The sequence below is a fragment of the Mus caroli genome, unplaced genomic scaffold, assembly GCF_978045245.1.
Source record: "Mus caroli unplaced genomic scaffold, Mus_caroli_1 scaffold_19, whole genome shotgun sequence".
Classification (NCBI taxonomy): Eukaryota; Metazoa; Chordata; class Mammalia; order Rodentia; family Muridae; genus Mus; species Mus caroli.
Window position 1 is genome coordinate 13,900,997 of NW_028227274.1, and position 22,981 is coordinate 13,923,977.

Below are 22,981 nucleotides of genomic sequence, written 5' to 3' on the forward strand. Positions count from 1 at the left end.
CAAGGAATTATGGAGGATTTAAATGAAGGGATGAAGGAGACATTGAGGTCGATGCTGTAAAGGGTCCGAGATGCCAAAGTAAAGACCTCTGCCTTCATTTCAGAAGGTGTGATGAGCCATTTACCATTGGGGAGACTCAGTATGTTTGCCGATTACAAAGGGGGCTGCAGAGAAGTGAGAACTGAACTCCGTAGAAGTAGGAGATCACATGTCAGGACCAACAAGGAGGCCAGGGCACAAGTATAAGAAGTATTTGGCCTAGGAAGCAGAAAACAGTGGACTTTTCCTGCTTTTTCCCAGGAAAAAACACTATAGAACAAAAATAATGGAGAATACTAAATCAGAAACAGGGACTGTCAATTATGCCAGTGAAAAAAATGGCTGCAAGGATTTATTGAGCAACCTGTTCACTGAATGCTGAATGCACCGTGCTCATGAGATCCATGTTATAGATGCGGAGACCAAGGGTTATAGGTTAAAGAAGGTCCAACAGATCACACCACGCAGAACCCCAGATTCAAACCTGGCAGAGAAGCTGTGGGAGGTAGTGCTGTTTTCATGTGTGGTTGAATAGTCGCATGCGTTTCTTCACCATGATGGGTTGTAGCATCCCTTGAACTACGAGCCAAAAGGAACCCTCTCTTAATTAACTGCTTCTTTCAGGTATTTTGCCATAGAAGTGAGAAAACTAACTGCTACTGGTAAACCCGAGAAGGCAAAGATTAGGCATGAAGAGAAAAAACCAGAGGAGTTAAAAGTCAGGAACAGCCACTAACAGGTAATGTAACAAAGAGTCAGGAGTACATTTATTAAAAAAGCCAAAAAATGATAGGGTTGGGAGGAGTTGATGGCCTTAGATTTCAAAACCTTAAAGAACAGATTTAAAAAAAAAAAACAACAACTGCAGATTAAAGAAAAATTAAAAGGTGACTCTGGTAAGCGTTTCAACTGTTAGAGACTCCATCACTGAAAGGTGTCATACATCCTGAGAGAATGATAGTGAAAATTACTTTCCACAAAAAGGAAACTGTGAATTTTAATAGAAATAAAGGAATTCAAGCCTGTATAAAAAGTCAAAGTAATTTAAGCCCAGCCTCAGGCAGAATTACCATAAACCATCCAAGATAGATGTATTTTTTTCTTGGTGAAATGACTTTCAGAAAATGGAAGGCTTTCCATAATTTCCTCTGGTAACTCATTGTTGATTTTTAATAATTCCACTGTCAAGAAGTGATTCCTCATATCGTATCTAACCCATGCTCCCATAGCTTCCCATCTATTTCTGCATTAGTGTTATCAAGGGTGGCGGATGGTTTCCCTGTGAACTGCAGGATATACTTAACTACAATTATACCCCACTTCAAGCTTTTATCCTGCCGGCTAAATATAGCCTCTCTGATTTTTAAACATGGTTGGTCTGCATAAGGAAAACTGTCTTTAATTCTTTATGCCTCTTTCTTGCCATGAAACAGTCAGGCTAAACACAAGAGGAATCTTAGGGAGAAACTTTGTGAAGCCCTGAATTCCACATCTCACAGGAACTCTTGTGTGGAAGGAGAAATATTATAGTTGCAACCTGCACTAAATCTTCTTGATATAATCAATCTTACCCCAGGGAGAGACTACTGAAAAAATACTCTGTAATCTTATCCAAAGTATGATACTCATATTGAGTTTATGCGTGTGCCAGAATCGTGTTTCATATTATATCAGACAAGGTGGGAAGACTATGCCCAACTGTCCTTTTCTTTTTTTTCTTTGTCCAGTAAGTGTGGTGTATCCTTGTGTGACTATGCAGATGTGCATCCCTGTCTAGATCAGAGGAGGATGCCTATATATTAAACTATTGAAACAGGGTCTCTTTCACAGAACGTGGAGCTAGGCTGACCGCCAGCCAGCCCCAGTGACTCTCAGGTCTCTGCCCCCACAGAGTGCGGAGTTAATAAACACTTTGCAATGGCCAGCTTTTTATGTAGATTTGGAGATTCCAAATCAGGTTCTCGTGCTAGCACAGTGAACACATTTATCCACTGGGCTGTTTCTCCACCCCCTTGAACTTTGAGCGCACTGCAAAAATTAAATTTCTCTTTGGATGTCTGAACATTTTTCCTGACTGGTTCTGTTACTTGGTTATGATGGTTCCAGAACAATTTTGTGTATGTAACTAATTACAATGGCAATGCTGTCTTTAATTCAATTCACATGCACATTGTTGAAGTAGAGAGAACATAAAAACATCAACTTCTCAATACCTTTCAATAATCTATGTCATGGTGCATATAATGTTCCTACTTGACACAATCTGAGGTTCTGTTACAGCAAAAGCTGGCTCGGCCTGAAAATTGCAACCCACAATTTCTGGGTGTTGACCCTTTAAAAGAATTCACTCAAACAATGATTATCGATGGCCAATGGCCCTAAGAAGCTGAAAGACAACTGCCAGGACACAGAATAGGAAAAGGATGTCAAAGTTTCCTGACCAGTGCCTGGAGAAGGCACGAGATGGCTGGAGAATAGGAAGGTTCAATGTCTAGAGAACCAGGCTCAAAAGCCCTTTCAGATAGGCCATCACAAGCATTGTGATGGTACTCAGCTCTACATATCTCCCTAGCACGTTACCAAAACATGCACATTCTTGTACACTGTTAGACAATGTGGTGGTGTTTAATGTCATCAATGTTGCAGTTTCAATAGAATAGTATTCCAGAAGTATGAGTCTCAATATCACCAGCTTTAAATGTTCAACAGTAGAAGTACCAGCCTTCAAACTTGGAAAGTAACTTCTCTTAGAGTTCAGGAACAAGTTCTAATAAAGATGAAAATTTCCATGTATAATACCCACCATGAAATTCACAGGCATCCCATAGACCCAATTACATATGTATTATTTGTAGTCTCTTTAAAATGAATTTGGATACATATTACTTGACTATGATGTCTAACTTGGCTCCCCACAAAAAAACATTGACTATGAAGAAAAACAGAACTCTTAAAAAACTTTAAAAAGTTGGAACAGGAGAGTATTGGCTTAACTTAGTCAAATATCACCGAGGCTAATGTAAATTAATACCAAACACACATATCATTTATAACATTAACTTCTCTGAAAACTCCCACTGCTGACCAGAATGGAAATTAGCATCAATGCTTGCCCTAAGACCACACGCTCCTTCAGCAGAGTTTTGGGTCTGCTCACCTCTCGATCCAGACCAGCTGCCACAGTGATGATGTCCCCAGTCTCATTGTTGATTGTAAACATGTTGGGTGAAGGTGTGCTGGGAGCCTGGGACAGGATCCTGTACCGCAGCATTCCATTCAGGGCATTTGGATCATCCGCATCAATGGCAGTGACCGTCATCACATATGTCCCTAGGGAGTGAAGAGAAGTCCGATGAATATCTGTCATTTCAGGGCCCCTAAACTCAGATATCCTTAGTATGTTAGTGTGCCTCATTTTCACTTTTTTCATAACACAAACATTTTAAGTCCTTCAATATAAAAAACTTTTAAAATTCTCAATCATGGCAGTGTAGAGGTCAGTCAGGCTGTGCAAGCCCTAAGGGCTAGAGTTAATGCCCAGAACCAGGTGAAAGGAAACAAACAAACAAACAAACAAACAAACAAAAAACCACCACCAACAACAAAAAAAACAAAAACAGTTATAGAAGGTGCATGCTTGTAATCCCAGTGCTGTGGAGATGAACACAGACAGATTCCTGGGGCTTACTGCCCAGCCAAGCCAGCCTAACCTAACCAGTGTCAATTAAAGACCCTGACCAAAATAATAATATTGGCTGTTCTTAAAAAAGGATACACACTGGCATTCACACACATGTGCACACCCCCAAGTCCAGACATGTCATCATAATAAATATCATCAAAGTGTAAAAAGAAATTTAAAAAATACATGTATTTATAGACTCCACTCTTTCCATACTTAGGAAACAAATCTACTCTATGATCCCCAAAGGGCTCAATGGCCAACTTTGAATGCAAAAGACAAGAAACTCAGATGCCACCGCAAACATATTTTATGACTACCCAGTCCTCTGGTTCCATAGTAGCATTTCATGGGCTTTCTATGAGTGGTTCTCCCCAGTGCCCAAGTCAGTTTGTGACAGTGAGCTGTGTAAAGGGCAAAGCCCATTCATTCCATTGCCCCGGTCAGAAGGAAGCATGCTAGGCAGAACTGCTCTGCTACATTGGGCAGAGACTTGACACTGTGTGTGCATCATTACTGCTGCAAAGGTGAAAAGGATACTGTCCTTGACCTGGAGATTCCAACCCAGAGTATTTTAGAAACTAGATGTGGAAAGCAGTCAGCCCATGAAGATGCTAAGAGGTATTCACTATTTAGACTAGTTTGTTTTGTAAGATCTATTTAGAATTGAATCAGAAAATGTTCTATCTCTGTCTTCTAAGAAACAGAGAGCCTGAGTTTACTTTAGAAATGGAGGAAGACCCCACTTAACCCTGCACCCCAGAATTGGCTATGTCTTATTGTACCATTCAAATATCTTCTCAGAACTTGTCCCTTTCAGCAGGATATTTCAGCTGATCATGCAGCGTCTCCACCATTACTCATTCTGGAAACTTTATATCATAGATGATCGCTCATTGGCTTTTCCTGTCTCTCTCTCCCGCATTGCATCCGATGTTCCCGCAGGGCAGGAACTCTCCTATTACCACTGTGGTCAGTGCCAGGGCAGAGTGCAGCATACAGCTCCTGCTAAGCTGACATTGCGGCATGAACCGATTGTTCATACACAATTTCTGATTTAAGAACTTGGAGTCAAAATGCTTATGGCATAGTTTAAGTCAAGTGGCATGTCATATTCAAGCCCTGCCCGCTAGACTGCTTCCAAAGCACAGAAAGTACAGCCCAGAGACAGCTTTTCTCACAGTGGCCACTCAGAGGCTTTCATTCATGAGATGCCTAACTGGAAATTCATGGTCAGATATACAGTATACACAGCCTGAAAAGCTTATTCCTAACAAGGTCTGTGAAGCAGTGCAGTATGTAAAGTTTGAAACAACCGAACACATAGGGAAATGATACTTAATAGCAGAACTCTGTAGTCAAATGCCCAAAGTTTCTTCATATGTAGGATATTTGCATGATATGCATTCTCTTATTATTTATTTATGTATGTATGCATGTATCACAGTATGCATGGGAAGATCAGAGGACAACTTGTAGGAGTCAGCTTTCTCTGTCTACCAATTGATTCCTGAGGTTTCAACTCGGGACCTTTAGGTTTGGTGGCAAGTGCCTAAAAGTGCTGAGCCATCTTCCAAACCCACAAGGTCCATTTTAATAAAGACCTATTTTGTTTTACTGTATTTAAAAATGTGTAAGACTGGAGGTCATCTTGTCTGACAATGTGTCTGGAGGAGCCATAGAGGACAGAGCCCCCACACGCCTCTTTTTCCATGAAGATGTAAGGGGGCCTAGAGTTTAAGGCAGAATTGCTTCTGCCCACAGATTAGCAATACATTAGCGAGCTATAGGTATTGGTGAAGAGGCTCAGCGTTCTACAGAGTGCAGTTTTAAATACGGATATTTTATGAAACAAAATAATATCTCAAAACATCAAATCTGACCAGCTGGCCAAACATTTCCTTTTTCATGCCCTTACTGACTGAGTGCCTGGTCTGTTAGGTTTTCAGATTAAATAGGCCTCCCTGGCCAGGCTATTCTGTGACTGGAATGTTTTTAGTAAAAGAATCTGAACAGCCAGTCAAACACCACTTCACAAAGGCAAGAGGCTTTCTGCAAGTGCTGCCTCAAGGCCAGTCCACTTTCCTTATGCGAGCTGAAAGAGGGTTGTGGAGGAAGTGGCGGGGGCACTCTGGAAGTAAATACCCAGTGAATCACAGCTGTCACCAGCCCTGCCATGCTTGGGGCCTCACTGCCTGGTAACAGGAACAGCAAGTAGCTTTAGGGCTTAGTGTTGGATTTTGCTGCTGTTTCTCTGTCTCCTATAAGGGACTCTGTACTCTGTTTATTGAAAGCCTCTTCTCTTCTCTTCTCTTCTCTTCTCTTCTCTTCTCTTCTCTTCTCTTCTCTTCTCTTCTCTTCTCTTCTCTTCTCTTCTCTTCTCTTCTCTTCTCTTCTCCTCTTCTTCTTCTTCTTCTTCTTCTTCTTCTTCTTCTTCTTTCTCTCTCTCTCTCTCTCTGTCTCTCTCTGTCTCTCTCTCTCTCTCTCTCTCTCTCTCTCTCTCTCTCTTTTGTTTTTTTCAAGACAGGGTTTCTCTGTATAGCCCTGGCTGTCCTGGAACTCTGTAGACCAGGCTGGCCTCGAACTCATAAATCCGCCTGCCTCTCAAGCGACTCTCACTATGTCAGCTACAAACCAAGGGAAGGCTACTATAGATTCCATAGTCTCTTGATTGTCAAACAATGTAAAACTCATGTGGATGTAGAGATATTTTGTTGTTTTCAGTCTCCGTTTTTTCCTAAGTTGCTTCCTTTTGTTCCAAAAGCATAATGAATGCCAGATAAATTAAAAGGCACTCACAGGAATTTTCCTTATTGCTATATCATACAGGATTTCTCCTTTTCTTACTGCTATGACAGTGTCAATTAAAAACATTTTTTTTTATTTTTGAGGAAGTATATCTGCTAGCCCAGGTTGGCCTTGAACTCAATATGTGTCTGAGAATAACCTAGAATTTCTGATCCTACTGCTTCCACCTCCAGACCACAGGGATTGTAGGTGTGGATCACCATGTCCAGTCCCACTTCTTATGCAGCGTTACAGATCAAACCCAGGACTGTGTGTTTGCTAGGCAAGCATTCTACCAAAAAGGTTACTTCAAAGGCTTTCATACAACATTTCTTCAAGTCATGATCACAGTAATATTCTAACTTACCAGGCTTTGATCCCTCTGGAACAGACCCATTCCAAACTTGGTGCAGAAACTCAGGTCTGTTATCATTCATGTCAATAACATTGATGACAATGTCAATGGGGTTCTCCACTTGATTGCCATTGATGTCCACCGCATGTGCCCTCAACTGCAAAAGCAACCAGAGGGCAGAGGCACTTGAAGATCTGTTACCTGTGGTTACCACTCTTCCACAGTAGCAAGAGCATTCTGAGGACAGTCATGCAAAAGCTGCCACCCTTCCCCTCCCTAGATGGAGGTAGCCCAGCTCTGAGGGGAGATGTCATAGAGGAAAAGCCACTTTTTCTCTAGGCCAGGCCTAGGGCTCATTGCACAGCTTTTAACTGCTGTGACCCACATCCAGAGCACAACCAGAGCTCCAGAGCACCAAGAACCTGAGCTTTGTGATTCCCACATTGCTCTTGGTGGACAGAGCCCTGGTCCAGAGCCAGCTGTGTCCAGATCTAAAATACTGTTTTGTTAAATACAGGAAGGAAATGATCTGGAAAATTACAGGTACACAGGGAATTTACACAGAAACTTTTAAATTTTAAGGCTTTTCAGAGACATGAAGACATGCATGCCTGTGTAAGACATTCCTCACTATATCCTTAGCAGATGTTATCAGCAGTCACCTTTGAGAAATTGTATGTTGTTTTTCTCCACATACATATAAGTCACTAATCTACTTGGGCCTGAACGTCTTTCTAATGTTTTCTCACAGCAAACATCTACTGCATCCCTGTCAAAGACTATGCAAGTTTCCATTGTACTGTTTCTTTTTAACTGGAATACTTTCACAGTATTTTAAAGTTTCCTTGTAATCTCTGATGCTGTTAGTTACTTGCAAGTATGTTCTTATCCAGTTAGAGTAGAATCAACATATCCTTTTGATTTCTAGGTTACTAAACACATAACACAATGCAATTTTATTACTGCTTTTCAATCCTTTTTAGAGATATTTTCCTCCTGATTCATTTAACAAAATATATTCCATTAACAAATTCTTAATACTGAAATTTAATTATAGTTATGTAAAATAATGAAGCTTAATGACTCTAAGTACTTGCAATTCTGTAATTAATTCCATTTTCCTGGTGTTGTTTTGAATGCATACATAGCAAGCATTTATAGAACAATTCACTCCAGTCTTAGATGAATATGTTTATTTTCTGAATTTCAACCACAGAATCTTAGATGGAGAGAAGTCAAAGAAAAACACACTGGTGTGTTTCTGATCATCAATAGAAACTGCTCTAACTAAAGTGTTACGTGCTACCTCATTCCAGTTTCTCTCAGGAATTTCAAAATGATGGGCTTGTAAATTAATCAAGGTAACGAGTGAGTTCTGAGTTACACAACTGAAAACATATTCAGCTTTTCCTACACTTGTCTGTTTAGTTCTAGGGGATCTACTACAGTTATAAGACACCAGGATTTCTAAAGGTTTCTGCAGGTACAGGGCTTTAAAAGTTGTTGCTGAATATGTAGCAGAGGAGGGCCTAGTTGGCCATCAATGGGAGGAGAGGCCCTTCGTCTTGTGAAGATCATATGCCCCAGTACAGGGGAATGCCAGGGCCAGGAAGCAGGAGTGGGTGGGTTGGGGAGCAGGGTGGCGGGAGGGCATAGGGGGCTTTGGGGATAGCATTTAAAATGTAAATGAAGAAAATATCTAATAAAAAAAAGATAAAACAAAAGTTGTTGCTGAGCCAGGTGAGAGTCTGGAGACATCATGCCTCGGGAACGTTTAATGGCAGTGATGCTGCACTGCAGGAGGAGCCAGTGGTCCATGGTGTTGGGCTCACAGACTGAGTCTAGACCCTTCCTCCTGTGACTGACATCCCTCCATGGAGGTTAAGCATTGACATATGAAACACAAGCATGATAGAACCCGAGAGCATGGGTTCTTAGGTTAGGGAAAGCCTTGATCAATATCCCTGCAAAGCTGTAATTTATGTCATACATGTTCTAAAAAGGAATCATAGAATGCACAAATGAAGTACCTGATGTCCCTGAACAAACAATAAAACAAGAAAAGGGAGGAAATATGGAAAGACTAGGCTGGGGCACCTAAACTGAAACAAATCTTTATAACAGAAAGAAAAAAAAAAGAGGCAATCTGTCGAGCTTGTGATTATAATACTACGCCCTCCTCGAACAACTGTGATATGGATATGTACACATTGCTGCTCTGATCCTGCCCATACAGACCAGGTCCCATGGGTTCTCTCAGCCATGCATCTGACAGCAAGTAATGGCATGTCAACAGTGATGAGTGATGATGTTGAAGGTCGTTTCCCTTTCTTTCTTGTTATTTTGGCATTGCTTGTTTTATAGTATGCACCAATTCTATAAACACATGCTTATTAAAGAAATCAAGAGGCCTACAGATACATTGCTGGTTCTATACCTCAGAGTTAGAGCCATCAGAGTGACTTGAGGCAGTGGCAGACTACACATACGCACATGACAAGGAGTATGAACACAGACTCAACAGATGGAAGCTTACGTGAAACCGGGCTATCAGCTCTCGATCCAGAGGCTTTGTGACTGACAGCTGTCCTGAGATGGGGTTGATAATGAAGATGCCCGTTGGAGGCTGGTCAGCTCCTGGCCCAGTGACGCTGTATCTCAGGGAAAGGTTTTTATCTCTATCAGACCTGATCTGAGGATGAAGAAAAAATTATATAAGCAGAAAACATGGGCAGAGTTGTTTGGGGACACACCACATTTCCAAACCTTGCTTCATCCCTCCCCATACATGAAGGATGTCTTTCAGAGCATCCCTTCCTCTTCTCTCTTCTTTCCTTCCACCTATCTCTCTTCCTCCTCTTCTCTGGTGTGTATCTCTCTCTCTCTCTCTCTCTGTATGTGTGTGTTGTATGCATGTCACGTCTGCGTGTACACATGCATGTGGGTGCAAGTTGGGTGCAGTTGCTTTCTAGCTTGTTTTTTGAGACTGGGTCTCTCTGTGCAGCTGGAGTTCCCTGATTCATGTAGCTGGGCTAGTCAGAAAGCTGCAGAGTTTATTGTTTCTGAGTCCCCTGCACTGAGGTCTCTGATGGGAATCTGAACTCAGGTCTGTATGCTGTGTGGAAAGCACTCTATGACTGAGCCATCTTCCAAGCCCATTCTTTGATTCTTGATGATGGACTTAAAAAAGAGACATTACCTATCCCCAGAAAGACTTGGGGTAACCTTTTCATCTAAAGGAACACTAGCTGTGCATCATGCAATATGTCAAAATTTAGCATTGTCTACATAGACAAAATTGCCAAGGTAAAATATTTATAATATAGTAACAAGTGTCTAATTGAATACAAAACATGGTGCCTTCACATATCAGGAATGGTGAGAAGGAATAATCATCTAGCCACAGCTTGAAATAACCTTACGTGGGACTCTGGTTGGAGACAGGCCCGCACATTAGATTTCCTTGCTTCCACTGTACTGACACAGTGCAACTAAAGCTTCCTACATGGTTTTCAGGTGGTAATGAAGGCTACAGTTCTCCTTCCTAACAAAGTATCAAAGAGAGGTTCTTTGGGTGTATTTTATACTTCAAACAAAAGGCAAGCATGTCAGAGCAGAGCAGGTTACAGAGATGGAAAATGGAAAAAAGGCAGCGACAGAAAAAGGGTAGGTTGGGCAGGCATAAATACAGACCCTTAAGCACTAGGTAAATGAAATTAATCCATTCATTTGATCTACAGAGATTTCTTAACATAGGGCAAAATTCTATATTTTAGTTGTATTTCATGAGGGTTGATAAAAAGCACCTCTATCTGGTGTTATGTGCATTGTTAAATTGAGTTATAATGCACATTAGGATATAATACACAACACAAATAAGTGACTTATTTAAGAGGCCTTTAGTATTTTGGAGTACTAAAATAATCATAGAAACGTTTGCATTTTAATAAATGAGAATATGATGGTTCCATAATGTTGTACTTTTAAATAACTACCTCTCTGTAGACTTTGCTTATTTTCCCCCATATCGGATGGTCAGATGGTATGCAGTGTAAGTAACTGCAAAATTCTCTCTTCTCAGATTTGAAAGGCTCCAGTTTTGCACTGCCCCAGGGACTCTGTTAATGGTATCAGAGGTCATTTTTCCTCTTAAAAAGAGACTCTCAAGTGCACTCGGTGCTGGCAGGTTTAGCAATGATTGCCCTTTATTCTTTTCCTTCTGTCCCAAACTATCTTTAGAGGGCAGAGATCACCATGGAAAGTCCTGGTTATGACTAGCATTTGAATAGTGAGAGGCGGAAGGGGAGGGACGGGACGGTCTTATGGCTCATGAATTCACAAAAGGCCTATCATTGAATGCCCTGGACCCAGCTATGTGTATAAATCATCCAAGAGACGACAAAGGAAAGGCTTTTTACTACATAGGAGAAATTCCACTCACACAAATTCAACTGTATGTACACATGTCATAAACTCTACTTAAAAAAAATTAGGCAAAATAATTTCTACTGTTGCCTTGCTATGAAAATAATTATAATGACAGTCTCTTACTCTGACAAGCTCTTGAGGAAAGGGTCCTCTGGAGTTTTCTGGCAAGTTGATTGGCGGGATGACCCAGTCTCTCTTCTGCCTTTGTAGAGCTCCACTGTGCTTGGCAAGTTGTCTAGGGAATACTATTTCTTCAATTTCATGTGGTTCCTTTGCATTAAAATATAAGAAGACATTCCTGAGGACTAGGAAGTGCACTCTCTAAGATCACATCAATATTAATGGATACCTATGTGTGTAGGAACCACAGTGTATTATGAACAAAAAGAATAACTCAGGAGGCCCTTTCCCTGTCCCCTAATTCAATAGCAGAAAAGGGCCATGAAGTATTTGGGTTGCACTATTCACTGGAAATTGAATTAGAAACAATTTATTATATAGTCCAGTTGAGTAAACTACTTGCAGTTTCTATAAACCATCCTAGAGAGTAGTTAATATTAAACCAAGTTTAATAGCACCCTTTTATATATTTCTCATTAGTTTAGACCACAGTTCAGGTAATGTGCCTACTGTACATTAAATTCAGATCTTGATGTGCTGAGATATAATTTGAATTCCAAGAGAAGTTTAATACATACCGCTAAAGAATGTCTCAAATATTTATGACCCTATTAAATCCCACAGAATTAATGCTGTAATTATTCTAAACCTATGTCAGCAGTGATGGATGCAGTAAATGACCCACTTTGCACACTAGGCATTAATCTCTGCTATGTGTCAACATTTTCTTCCATTTCTCTCGACGTCTGTGGACATTTTAGCCATTAGGCCATGCTGTCTCTGTGCAAACATCCTGGACAGTTTGCTGGAACACGGAGAGCCAACAACAACAGACACATCTTTTCACCCCATTAGGTACCAGCCGCCCACTCTGGATATCACTCAAGTGGCTTGAGGCCTTTCAACAGTTAATGGCTTAATATATTGTATTTTACATGATTTGAAACCTCAACACTAGTATAAAAAAAAAAGCAATGCATTTTTTAGTATATTCATTTATATTTGAATATGCATATTCACATCTCATTTACAATTAAATACCATGATGGCCCGTGTTGCGATCTGTGACTGTAGTATTCAAAACATAGTGGTTAGAATTCAAAGTCATGGCCTTCAAAGTATATATGGGCGTGACCCACAAAGAACCTGGTATTTATAAACAACAGAGGATATGTGAAGCCATGGCTCTATTTCATTTGAAATTCCTATATAGGTATTTTCACAGAGTAAGTGCTCAATAAACATTTGCTGAGATGAATAGGTCTCTGTTGGAAACACACGTTATTTATTTCACTGTGGCTCACAACAGCTTTCATGAGAGAGAGCATATCACTCCTGAAAATCTGTGGCAGGATGAATATTTCATGGTACCCAATTTGCTCTTGAAAAAATAGGACAAACCTCAACCCTTGTTGCCAGAAACACTTTCCTGTCCCCACTGTAGATCTGCACCTCCCACCTAATAAATTTGACTGATGACATCTTCCCAAGATGTGTTTATTTTGTGGTTACTCTTAACAGCTTGTAAAGCATCTCAGAAATGTAACAGAAACTAATGCTAATTCAAATTAAATTATAAATCACAAAATATAAACAAACCTCTCCAAGGCAACTCTGGTTGCTTGAAATATCTTAGCCTATTATGTGAGCGGTACAACCAAGTACTGCTAAAGAGACTGGAGTTGATAACAATGGAAACACTGGCCCTCCGTTTATATGGTAATAATTAAACCCATATTCAGTTAGAATCATAAATCAATAAGCTCCAAAGCTGGATCTAGCTACCATACCTTCATAGGTGCCTCAGTCAGGGTTGGCTCCCGGCTCAGGTTTACAGCTACCTGCCACTTTTCCTGGGTTTCTTTGTCTTGGGCATATATCAGGAACTTTGCCTGCTCTGCAGTGAGAGGGAAGCTTCTCACAGCATACACCGTGCCGTCCTCATCCACCTTGAAATCTGCTGGCTCGCTGCTTTCATACTGAACTTTCCTTTTTCTATTGCAGTTGCTGAATTTCACTGGAAAGGAGTACAAGTGCCTGGTTACTCACCAAGGTGAGCATAGTTCACGCCATAACATGTTAAATTATACAACACAGCAGCATGAAATCACAGAAACTGTTTTCATACCATGTGTGCACAAGTTCCTGAGCATGTGTGTGACTGGCTCAAGTGCCCACAGATATGAAGACTCGAGCTCAGGCTTGCTTAACCCTCTTCAGAAGCTAGCCAGCCCTAGGGATCTGCCTGCCTCTACCTCCATGGTCCTAATATGAGAAGCATCCACATGGCAGAGACTTAAGCATTCTTGGACTTGAGGGTCTTGGACCAAACTCCCCTCAGAGAAGAAGGCATGATTGAACCAAGGTATGGTTAAGTTGTTGCCCTACGTCTTCTTGTCTAAACCTCTCTTTCCATCACCATCTCTTAGACACAGGGCCATCAGGTGCTCCTGATTTCAGTGTTGCACCCTTGTGCAGGTATTGCTTCCTGTCCCCCTCTAAGCTCCCATCTTCCCTCAGTCCATGCTGTTGCTGGTCTTCCTCACACACCAACCGGAGTTCTATCAGCAGTTTCACAGCTGACCCTCACAGTCAACTGGAGAGGCATTAAAGCCTGGGTTTCTCAGTTGTAATAACCCTGCACCCTTTCTGCCATAGGACCTTAGATAAACACTCGAAGGAAGGAAATTCTGGGCATCTTCATCAACACCCATAATATGTCCTAGAATCCTAGAAACTCAGAGTGGAAAGCAAAAACAACACAAAACAAAAAACAAAACAAAATTGTTCATTGCTGTTCCTCAGGGTGCTTATGAACTTTTGGATTCTTAATGTAAATTCTCACCAAATGAAATAAACATGCATCTTAAATGATTTAAATGAGAAATAAACCCTTAAGGAAAAGGATCTTATCGATTCCAGTGGGTTATTCATACCACTAATAATTGGGTTGACTTGAAAATGGGGGTGGGGGAGTCAGCATTGCATAATGCAGTGCCAATCAGCCTGTGTCTCAGACACTGAAAGTTAGATTCCACATTTACAACTGGGCATGCTCAGGACAGCCTCTGGGGAAGATCATTTCCTTTGCAGTCCACCTTCCATCTTTCTGAAGAAACGTTGCATCGGAATGGCAGGGGAAGTCATCACACAGAAGGTGGTTTTTATTTTCTAGAGAACTAATGCTGCAGTTTGGTCATGACGATATGGGACACAACTGGCAAGTGATAGACATGCCTGTAGTACAATGTGTACTCACAGGTGATTTTCCTGTTTCCCAAGGATGAGAGGAAAAACTTCTCTCCCTTATTCATATTTGGGTTTTAGACAGAGTCTCCTATAACTCAGGCTACTTGAAACTGAATCATGCAGCAGACAATGACCCTGAACTCTTGATTTTCTGGCCATACATCTGAAGCACTGCAACCCAGTTTAAGAAGTCCTCTGTCTCACACACCAAGTGAAAATGGTCCTTCCAGTTCCACCCACATCAATTCACTGTGACAAGTACAGACTATAGCCAAGGTCCACATTCACTCATTTACCTTCCTAGATGTAATAAAATGTTTTAACTATTGAATATATAATTTTCACATACTGTCATATATATATGTGTATATATATATATATATATATATATATATATCATCCTTCAATTTCCAGTCATTAAAAGTAAAAATAAAAGTTGTATCTGCAACTAAATCATGTTAACATGTAACATTGATTTTTGAACTGTAAATATCCTTAAGTAGACTTAGTACCTCAATCTTACGTTTGACTAAAGTATTTTCTGGAGAATGATGACATTTTCTTCATTTCCTTTTTGTAAGTTAAAGATAACAAAGGGAAAACTAAAATTGTTTTTGGAACGTCGCTGAGAAGTCAAGATGTTAGAATTATGCCATATTTTTATTAACAGAAGTAACTTTTTTAATATCACAAAAAAGAAATTCATGACATTTCAGTTTGCTCAGGAATGTCTAGTCTCTTCTGCATTTCCTACTACATTTCGTCACAGTATCATGCATCCTCTCCCCAGGACACATCTGGATCACTGCACCTGTGTCCTGGGTAGTCTTTTCCAGTTGCAGGTTACCCAGCATTAAGCCTATATGATTTTATCCCTTTATATGTCACCTGTGACACAAGCCATATATGCATCATGCCAGCTTATAATGCTCTCCTAACTTTTTAAAATATTTGTATTTTGCTTTTAAATTGTATGTATATGTCTATGTATGTGTTCACCCTGAATCTGTAATGCAAATTTTATATAAAAGATTCATTAACACTGTGCCCATTATCATGATCATTTTAATGAATTTCTTAGTAGTCTCCTATGACTATACCTTCTCTCCTTAAAAAGAGAGGAAATTTTTAGTTTATTGATAGGGGCTCTTAGTTTTTTATTTTCTATGACAACTAACTATGATGAGAATAATATAAGTAAGTGTTTGTGAATATCTATGAAAACATTGCCACAATTTTAAAAAAGGAAGACGAAAAGAAAGAAAATGGACTGGCATCATAGAGAATCTCTATACAAAACTTGCTATATCAAAACCCAACAACAAAAGCCAACAACTAATGCACAAATCCAAGGCCTTCAAAGAACCTGTAGTAAGTATTCATATTTAAGTTGGTGGCAGTAGTAGTTAGAACTAATTATTTGTAGCCAGTGAAGCATTGTGAAGTAGAGTTAAAATTAGGTTAAAGGGGGCTGGAGAACTTATTATGCAAACACAATTGTCTGGGTTTGGATCTTGGGTGCTAATATAAAATGCTGGATGCAGAGGTTCAGGTCTGCCATCCTAGGACCATGGAGGTAGTGAGAGAAGAACCTCTGGAACTCACTGAAACTCAGTGGAGAGAGACCCTGCCTCAAAAGGATGAGGTGAGAAGTGACTGAAGGAGAATCTGATACCCAGCTGTGGCGTCCACATGAGTGAGTATGAAACCCAACCACATGAAGGTGGACCTGCATCCACATGAAGGTGGACCTGCATCCACATGAAGGTGGACCTGCATCCACATGAAGGAGGACCCACATGCATTACATACATTTAGACCTTAACAGTGAACTTGTGACATGAGACTCATTATTCCTGCTCTACAGATGCACAAGACAGCTCCATCCTTGCCATGTGTTTATGACTCCAGTCATTTCTCAAAAGAGGTCTAACAGAATCTCATGAGTTAAGCCACCCAAACCTAAACAATTTAATAAATAATACAATTAGATGATGAAGAAGCCCAGTAAAACTAGTGAAGAAAATAATGGCAGATTTAGAGCTCTGAGAGTCCCATGGCAAACAGGATTTTAAAAAGTAACTCTTTTTCCTTATTCTTTTCTCAGACATTAGATTACCCTACTCTTCCCTCTTCCACTTCTCTCAGTCTCCTGCAGATCCACTGAGGTAGGATTGTAGGAACCAAAGTGGTCAAGGATGCCAAGCGAACTCTGCCCACAGAACAAGTAAGCAGGGCTCATAGGGACTCATAGAGATTAAGATGTAAGTAACTCAGGATAGTGCCCCAAGGTCCTACTGAGACAGGAGCTGGAGGGGAAAGGGTGTGGGAAGATAGGCATGGGGAATTCACAGTCCTGACTGTGGGAGCCCACTTGGGTAATCTGGCATTCCATTCCTTAGTTGGATTCTGATGCCAACATGTTTGCAATTGGAAAGAACACCTTTGAAATAGCATATATTTGTAAGGAAGAAAGTTGTGTCTATCCCCTGAGTGACAAGAGGCTGGTCTCCGAGAACTGATCCTGGAACAAATGATTTTACGTGGATTGGGTGAGAAAGGTCAGTAATTGAAGGTAAGCCAGTTGTTCTAGTCCCTGCCTCTAATGTGTAGCTCTTGTGAATCAGTTTAATAGATGTTATTATTAGAAACAGGCCAATTTTCATTTAGTCAAATATTACGTAAAGACAACTTCTGACTATCATTTATGTTTGTTGATCTCTTTATTTGTGCTGAGTACTGAACCCAGGGTCTCAGGCACTGTTAAGCATCTCTAGACCCATTCAGAAGTAATAATTATGTATATATATATATATATATATATATATATATATATATATACATACACACACATATATATGTGTGTGTGTGTGCATGTATATATAATGGGGTGAGCAGATGATTTGGTGTGAGTCATGTAAGCATGAGACCCTGAGCATGATGCCCAACTAGTGCCCTTGTGGTTAAAGGATGGAGACAGATAGGTCCCTGACTCATTAGCTAGCCAGCTGGTCTAGCCACATTGTCAACACTCAGATCAGTGAAGAAACCCTGTCTCAAAAAAGGAAAAGTGGAAAGAGAAGAAGAAGAAGGAGAGAGAGAGAGAGAGAGAGAGAGAGAGAGAGAGAGAGAGAGAGAGAGAGAGAGAGAGAGAGAGAGAGAGATTTGACACTGAATTCGGGTATACTTTCACACATGGGTTTGCCGAGTACATACACACAAAATCATGAATACACCCATAATGACATGTCTATATATCATATATACAATGTTTCATGCACACTTGTGTCATATAATTTTATGTATTCAGTCAGTACAAAAATTAATACTTCACTGAAAAATAGTGAACATAAATTTCAAAGGAAAAAGTCCTCTCCATTAGACACCAGTTCAGGCTCTGGCTCACCCTGCTCATCAGTTTTAGCCACCTTGTGTTATTTTAAGTAGTACAAATTAAAATCTGCCTCAATTCTAGGAGAAATGTGTGAATTTCATTTGTTGCCACCTAGTCAATGTTCACTGCCTGTTGTCATCTTTGCCTAAGGGCTGGATGCAGCTAGGGAGATTTTCTCCCACTTGACAATGTGCTAGGACCAAGACGGGAAATTTACACAAGATGGCTATATTTGTACAGAAACTCTATCATTAATAGTAGAAAAGTGCCAGGCTTTGTGGTATATGCCTTTAATCTTAGCACTCAGAATGCAGAGTCAGGCAGATCTCTAGTCTCTGTGAGTGACCAGGCCAACCTGGTCATAAGTTCTCAAAAAGTCAGATCTACACAGAGACACTTTGCCCACTATAATATTTATATTTGTAATTATAAATAATACTGTGCTTACTTATAGTCATGCTTCTCAATTGAACCAGCAAAAATCATTTCAAAGAAACAAATAGTCTAGAGATATATTTAATTAATAAAATTAGTATTGAAGTTTACCTTTGAGGATGAAGGGATCTCTCTCTCTCTCTCATATATATATATATATATATATATATATATATATATATATATATATATATGATAAATGCTTATCTATCCACTGTCTATCTATCCATCCCCATGGAGCTATCTAGCTTTTGTTATAAGACAGTTTTCTTATGATTTGTAGGTAGATAAAATAATGAAAGAGAATTTTTACTTCTGTCTTCAAAACATGAAGGATTTTTACCACATTTCACTATACAACTTTCAGAAAATGTGATGCAAAATTTATCTTAAATTTTAGGAGTGAAACATTCTCACATATTTGGGGTGGATGAAAAACATCATGTTTTTGTCAAAACCACGGAAGTTCAGAACTTAAAATGAATCTTACTGTAATTTATGCACTTCAGTTAATACCATCATGCCATTATTCATTACTGATGATAAAGAAAGTGTCACAGGGATGTAGGGTGTTACTAGGAGGGGACATTGTGGAGAAGACTGGATATGTATGCACATCTGTAATTCCTGTTTTTCACGAGCACGAAACTGATACAAAGAGTTGGTTTCACTTTTAGGAGCTTTATTTTTATTATTTTAACTCCACATGTACATTTCTGTTGGGGAGGGGAGATATGTGCACTGGAGTAGATGCACCCAAGGAGGTCAGAGGCATCAGAGTCTCCAGAGGTCAACTCCCAAGTGTTTGTAAGCCTCCCAGTGTGTGTGTATGCTGGGAACTGAATAGTCTTTGGCAAGACCAGGTCGCACTCTTCAATGCTAAACCATCTTGCCAGCCTCTGGTTTAATTTATTTTTCACAAAAGCTTTCTTATAGACAATGGTCTAACTTTTCACATTATAAGAAACATCATAGGCAAGGATAGTTGTGAAAGTCCCCAAAACTTTCCTAGCATTCCAGTGAAGAGTGTTAATTTGGCATCACTAAGGGCTGGATAATATAACCTATCGACTATTTATATAATACCAAGTTGCTCTTTGATGAAAGTCATAACATTTTATTAGACAAATCGGACAAAATTAAAATTCTATTATTTTATAATCAAGGGATTTGATTTGAAAACTTTTGACAGGTCTACTACCCATATATTAAATATTAATTTTACTTAAATGCTAAGACAACACTAGAAACGGTGGTTGAAGTACGAGAGGAAAGTAAATAAATGCATTTATTTAGGAAAGTAAGTAAATGAAAGTACAGGTTTGGCATTTGGGATTAATCAAACTTATTAGTCTGCACATAGTTAAGGGTGTGTTGCTACAAACATCAGAACACTAAGCCAGAAAATGCAACTACTGTATAGTTTCATACATAACACAGAAACTACACAGAAATCTGCTAACCTGATTTATATAAAAGTAAACACTAGGGAAATAATTATTTTAAAGTACTTTTACCCTTCAAGCAGCATCTCATGTTAATGTTACCCATAAAGCCGTAAAAACTATATAGAACATTAACAGGAAAACACAGATTATACCTATTAAATGTATTAGCACTTAACTATCTTACATAAATGCAATACAAATGTGCTGTTATTCACATGTGGCTTACAGTTCTCATTCAAGAAAAAACATCACACTATATTTAAAGCAATTATAGGAAAATATTCCTAAATATTTTCATGCTTAAATATGTTTTTTAAATTTTCGTTAGATTTTTTTTCTACTTTAATTGCCATTTTTGAGGTCTATTAGGAAAGCAAGGTACTGATCCTCAGTGAAGGCTATAATATTTTCATCAGACAAATGAAATAAACTTGAAATTCTACTATTTTAGGAATAGTCAAATTATTTGACTTGAAAACATTTTTTGACAGCTCCTTCATACATTATCTGAAAGTGTTAACTTCACAGAAGTGCTCAGACAAAACCAGGAATGCGCTGCACTTCCCTGCACAGGCAGAGAGCACTGAGTATTAATGAACTATGTATCTGTGAATAGAGATGTGAGGAAGGAAGTGGGTGGGGCCGTCACCTCTCCATCTTGCAGTGTTTGAATACATACCTTGCAAAGCAAGGCAGAATGCTTTCCAAGAGAGGGGTCTCCTCATAAGTATGAAGTCCATTCCATCTTGTTCTTGTCAAGAACACCCCAAAAGGTTAACTTGAGAATTTTTTTTTATTACAGTACAGTAGCCTTTGCAGAATCTATCAGTTGTCTACATAGATGAAGTCACAATAGGGTAAGTTGGGAGACCCCTTAGGAATGACCATGGAATGTTTGCTGAAAAAGCTCAGTATATTTTCTTTAAATGTTAATTTATGCAAAGGAAAACAATACATGAAGCTTATGCAATACATTAAATAATATTTATACACTCAATACACGCCAATCTTCCAAAAGAAATATTAAAAAAAAAAGCCAACAAAAATATCAAACCTCAAATGGTACTTGGAGCCTGCGTTCATGAGATACGCTTTTTGTAACAAGTTCTATGACTGCGATGTCAAGTTATTCATTGACACCAAGGAAAACGTCATCAACAAAAGTGTTGTGTCAGCAAAGGACAGTGCAGTGTCTATCTTTTTCTTCAAATACCAGGAAGCCCTGTCCTGTCATAGGCCACAAGAGATGAGTTTATTCAATTTCACAATCCTTCTTCTTCCTCACCAAACTTAATGCCAGTGTTCCTTATGGTCTTCAAAGGCTTTCCCTGAGGGCTTCAGAGCATCGAGGAAAGCATACTTCAAGCACTCATCGCTATACTTCTACTGGGCTTAATAATTTCTCCCTGGGATTTAAAACATAACACCACCTAAGTATCACAAGTCAACTCGATCCTTTTCTGAAAGCTGGATTTGTGATTTAAAACTGTATGCTCTCTGTGTGTAATGTTATTTTTACAGGCCTTAGCAGTTTTCAATTAAGTTCATTCAGGTGCTCCAAATGCCAGGCATCTAGTTACATTTTCAGGCGAAAAAACTCTCCGTCATAAATCTCCAGTGAATACCATCTAAAAACACTATTAAGGGTGGGGAGTCTTCCAGGGTAACTTGGGTACTCCAATGTATATCAGTAACAAGGAATCTCAAGTCCCTATCTTGGTACAACGTGAGACCAGTTAGTTTCCTATTTTCTTATAAATCTATATGGAATTAAAATTAACGAGTAAACTTTTATGCACAAGAGATTTTAATGGGACTAATTGTTAATCATAAAATACAATAGAAAGAAAGGAATAAAACCAAATGAAGAGAGGGAAGATGCAAGGGCTAAGGAATCCAAATGAGCCAAATTAATTATTCCAAAAGCTAAAACAATCAGATGATGAAACTCATACACATCTTGCTTCAGAACTAACGAATGGGTTATATGTGCTCATATAAAACATTGGAGTGCAATTAAACTCAATGTAATTTAAGCTGAAATATTAACAGGAACACATTGATGCTAAAAAGTGATCAGAGTTCTTTGAAGGAGTTGGTGGGGAGAATGAGAACACTTGGTTCCACCTTCACCAGCAAGTTCTGTAGCGGGAGATGCTATATGAAGGATATGCCTTGCAATCGGCACATATAGGTCTTCCTTAAAACACAGTCGAGTGGGCTGGATAGCAGACTTAGTCTGTAAAGTGATTATTTTGCAAACATCATGGCATGAATTTGAATGCTTAAAACTCATGTAAAGGTCAGCTGTCACAGCAAGAGCCCATAACCCCAGTGCTAGGAAGACAGCAGCGAAATCCTGGAGCTCAGGGGCCACTGTGTCCAGTCAGTGGTCAACAGCAGGATCAGTGAGAGAACCTGGCTTTAAAAACAGAGCCGAGAGAAACAGGAAGATGATGAACCTACAAATATGTACCTCTGCATCCATGTGTGTGGACATAAAAGGTAGAAAATAAAACTCAATTGCAAGAAGGTTTAGGAGACGGCCATAAAGGAGCATTAAAATATAAATTCAGCTCTTTTACAATAAAATGGTTAATGTTTCTAGACTGTCTAAGGGCATCTGAAAACCAATTTGAGATCATTATTCTATTGCCTCGCCAGTGTCGTATTCTCTGGGGACAGGATTCTAATGAGTAAAGCCATTAAACTTCACTTATCAAGTAATACTGCTGCACAATAAACAGCTTTATCAAAAAACTAGGAACCTGACTTGAGTGAAGCTTAAAATTGTAGAGAGTCGGTGATATGCTGATAACCCATCCTAGGGTTCTCACATGCTGTGTTTGAGTCACACTGCACATTCAACAATGTCAGTCCACGATCTAATTTGTCAACCTCCCACGGGAAGCCAAGAAAGAAATCCAAGGCTCTAGTTTGCTCAGAAAGCAAGACTAGTGAAGTATATCTTTGTCCGGTACTGTTCATTTACCTCCCTCTAGACCATGAGAGGGTAGAGGTGATTTGATCAAAAGGCAACTGTG

At 39.5% G+C, this 22,981-nt stretch overlaps 1 protein-coding gene across 2 annotated transcripts in view; it reads right to left on the reverse strand.

Annotated features, from left to right (window-relative positions):
* Positions 1 to 22,981, reverse strand: part of Cdh2 (cadherin 2) — a 217,430-nt gene that overhangs the window by 46,984 nt on the left and 147,465 nt on the right. For both annotated transcript variants that reach the window (XM_021151003.3, XM_021151004.3), the window contains 5 exons: positions 13,202 to 13,428; positions 11,415 to 11,561; positions 9,400 to 9,555; positions 6,876 to 7,020; positions 3,197 to 3,369 (listed from right to left, as the gene is read on the reverse strand). In XM_021151003.3, coding sequence (XP_021006662.1) covers positions 3,197 to 3,369; positions 6,876 to 7,020; positions 9,400 to 9,555; positions 11,415 to 11,561; positions 13,202 to 13,428 — 848 coding nt within the window. The remainder of the gene's footprint in view (positions 1 to 3,196; positions 3,370 to 6,875; positions 7,021 to 9,399; positions 9,556 to 11,414; positions 11,562 to 13,201; positions 13,429 to 22,981) is intronic.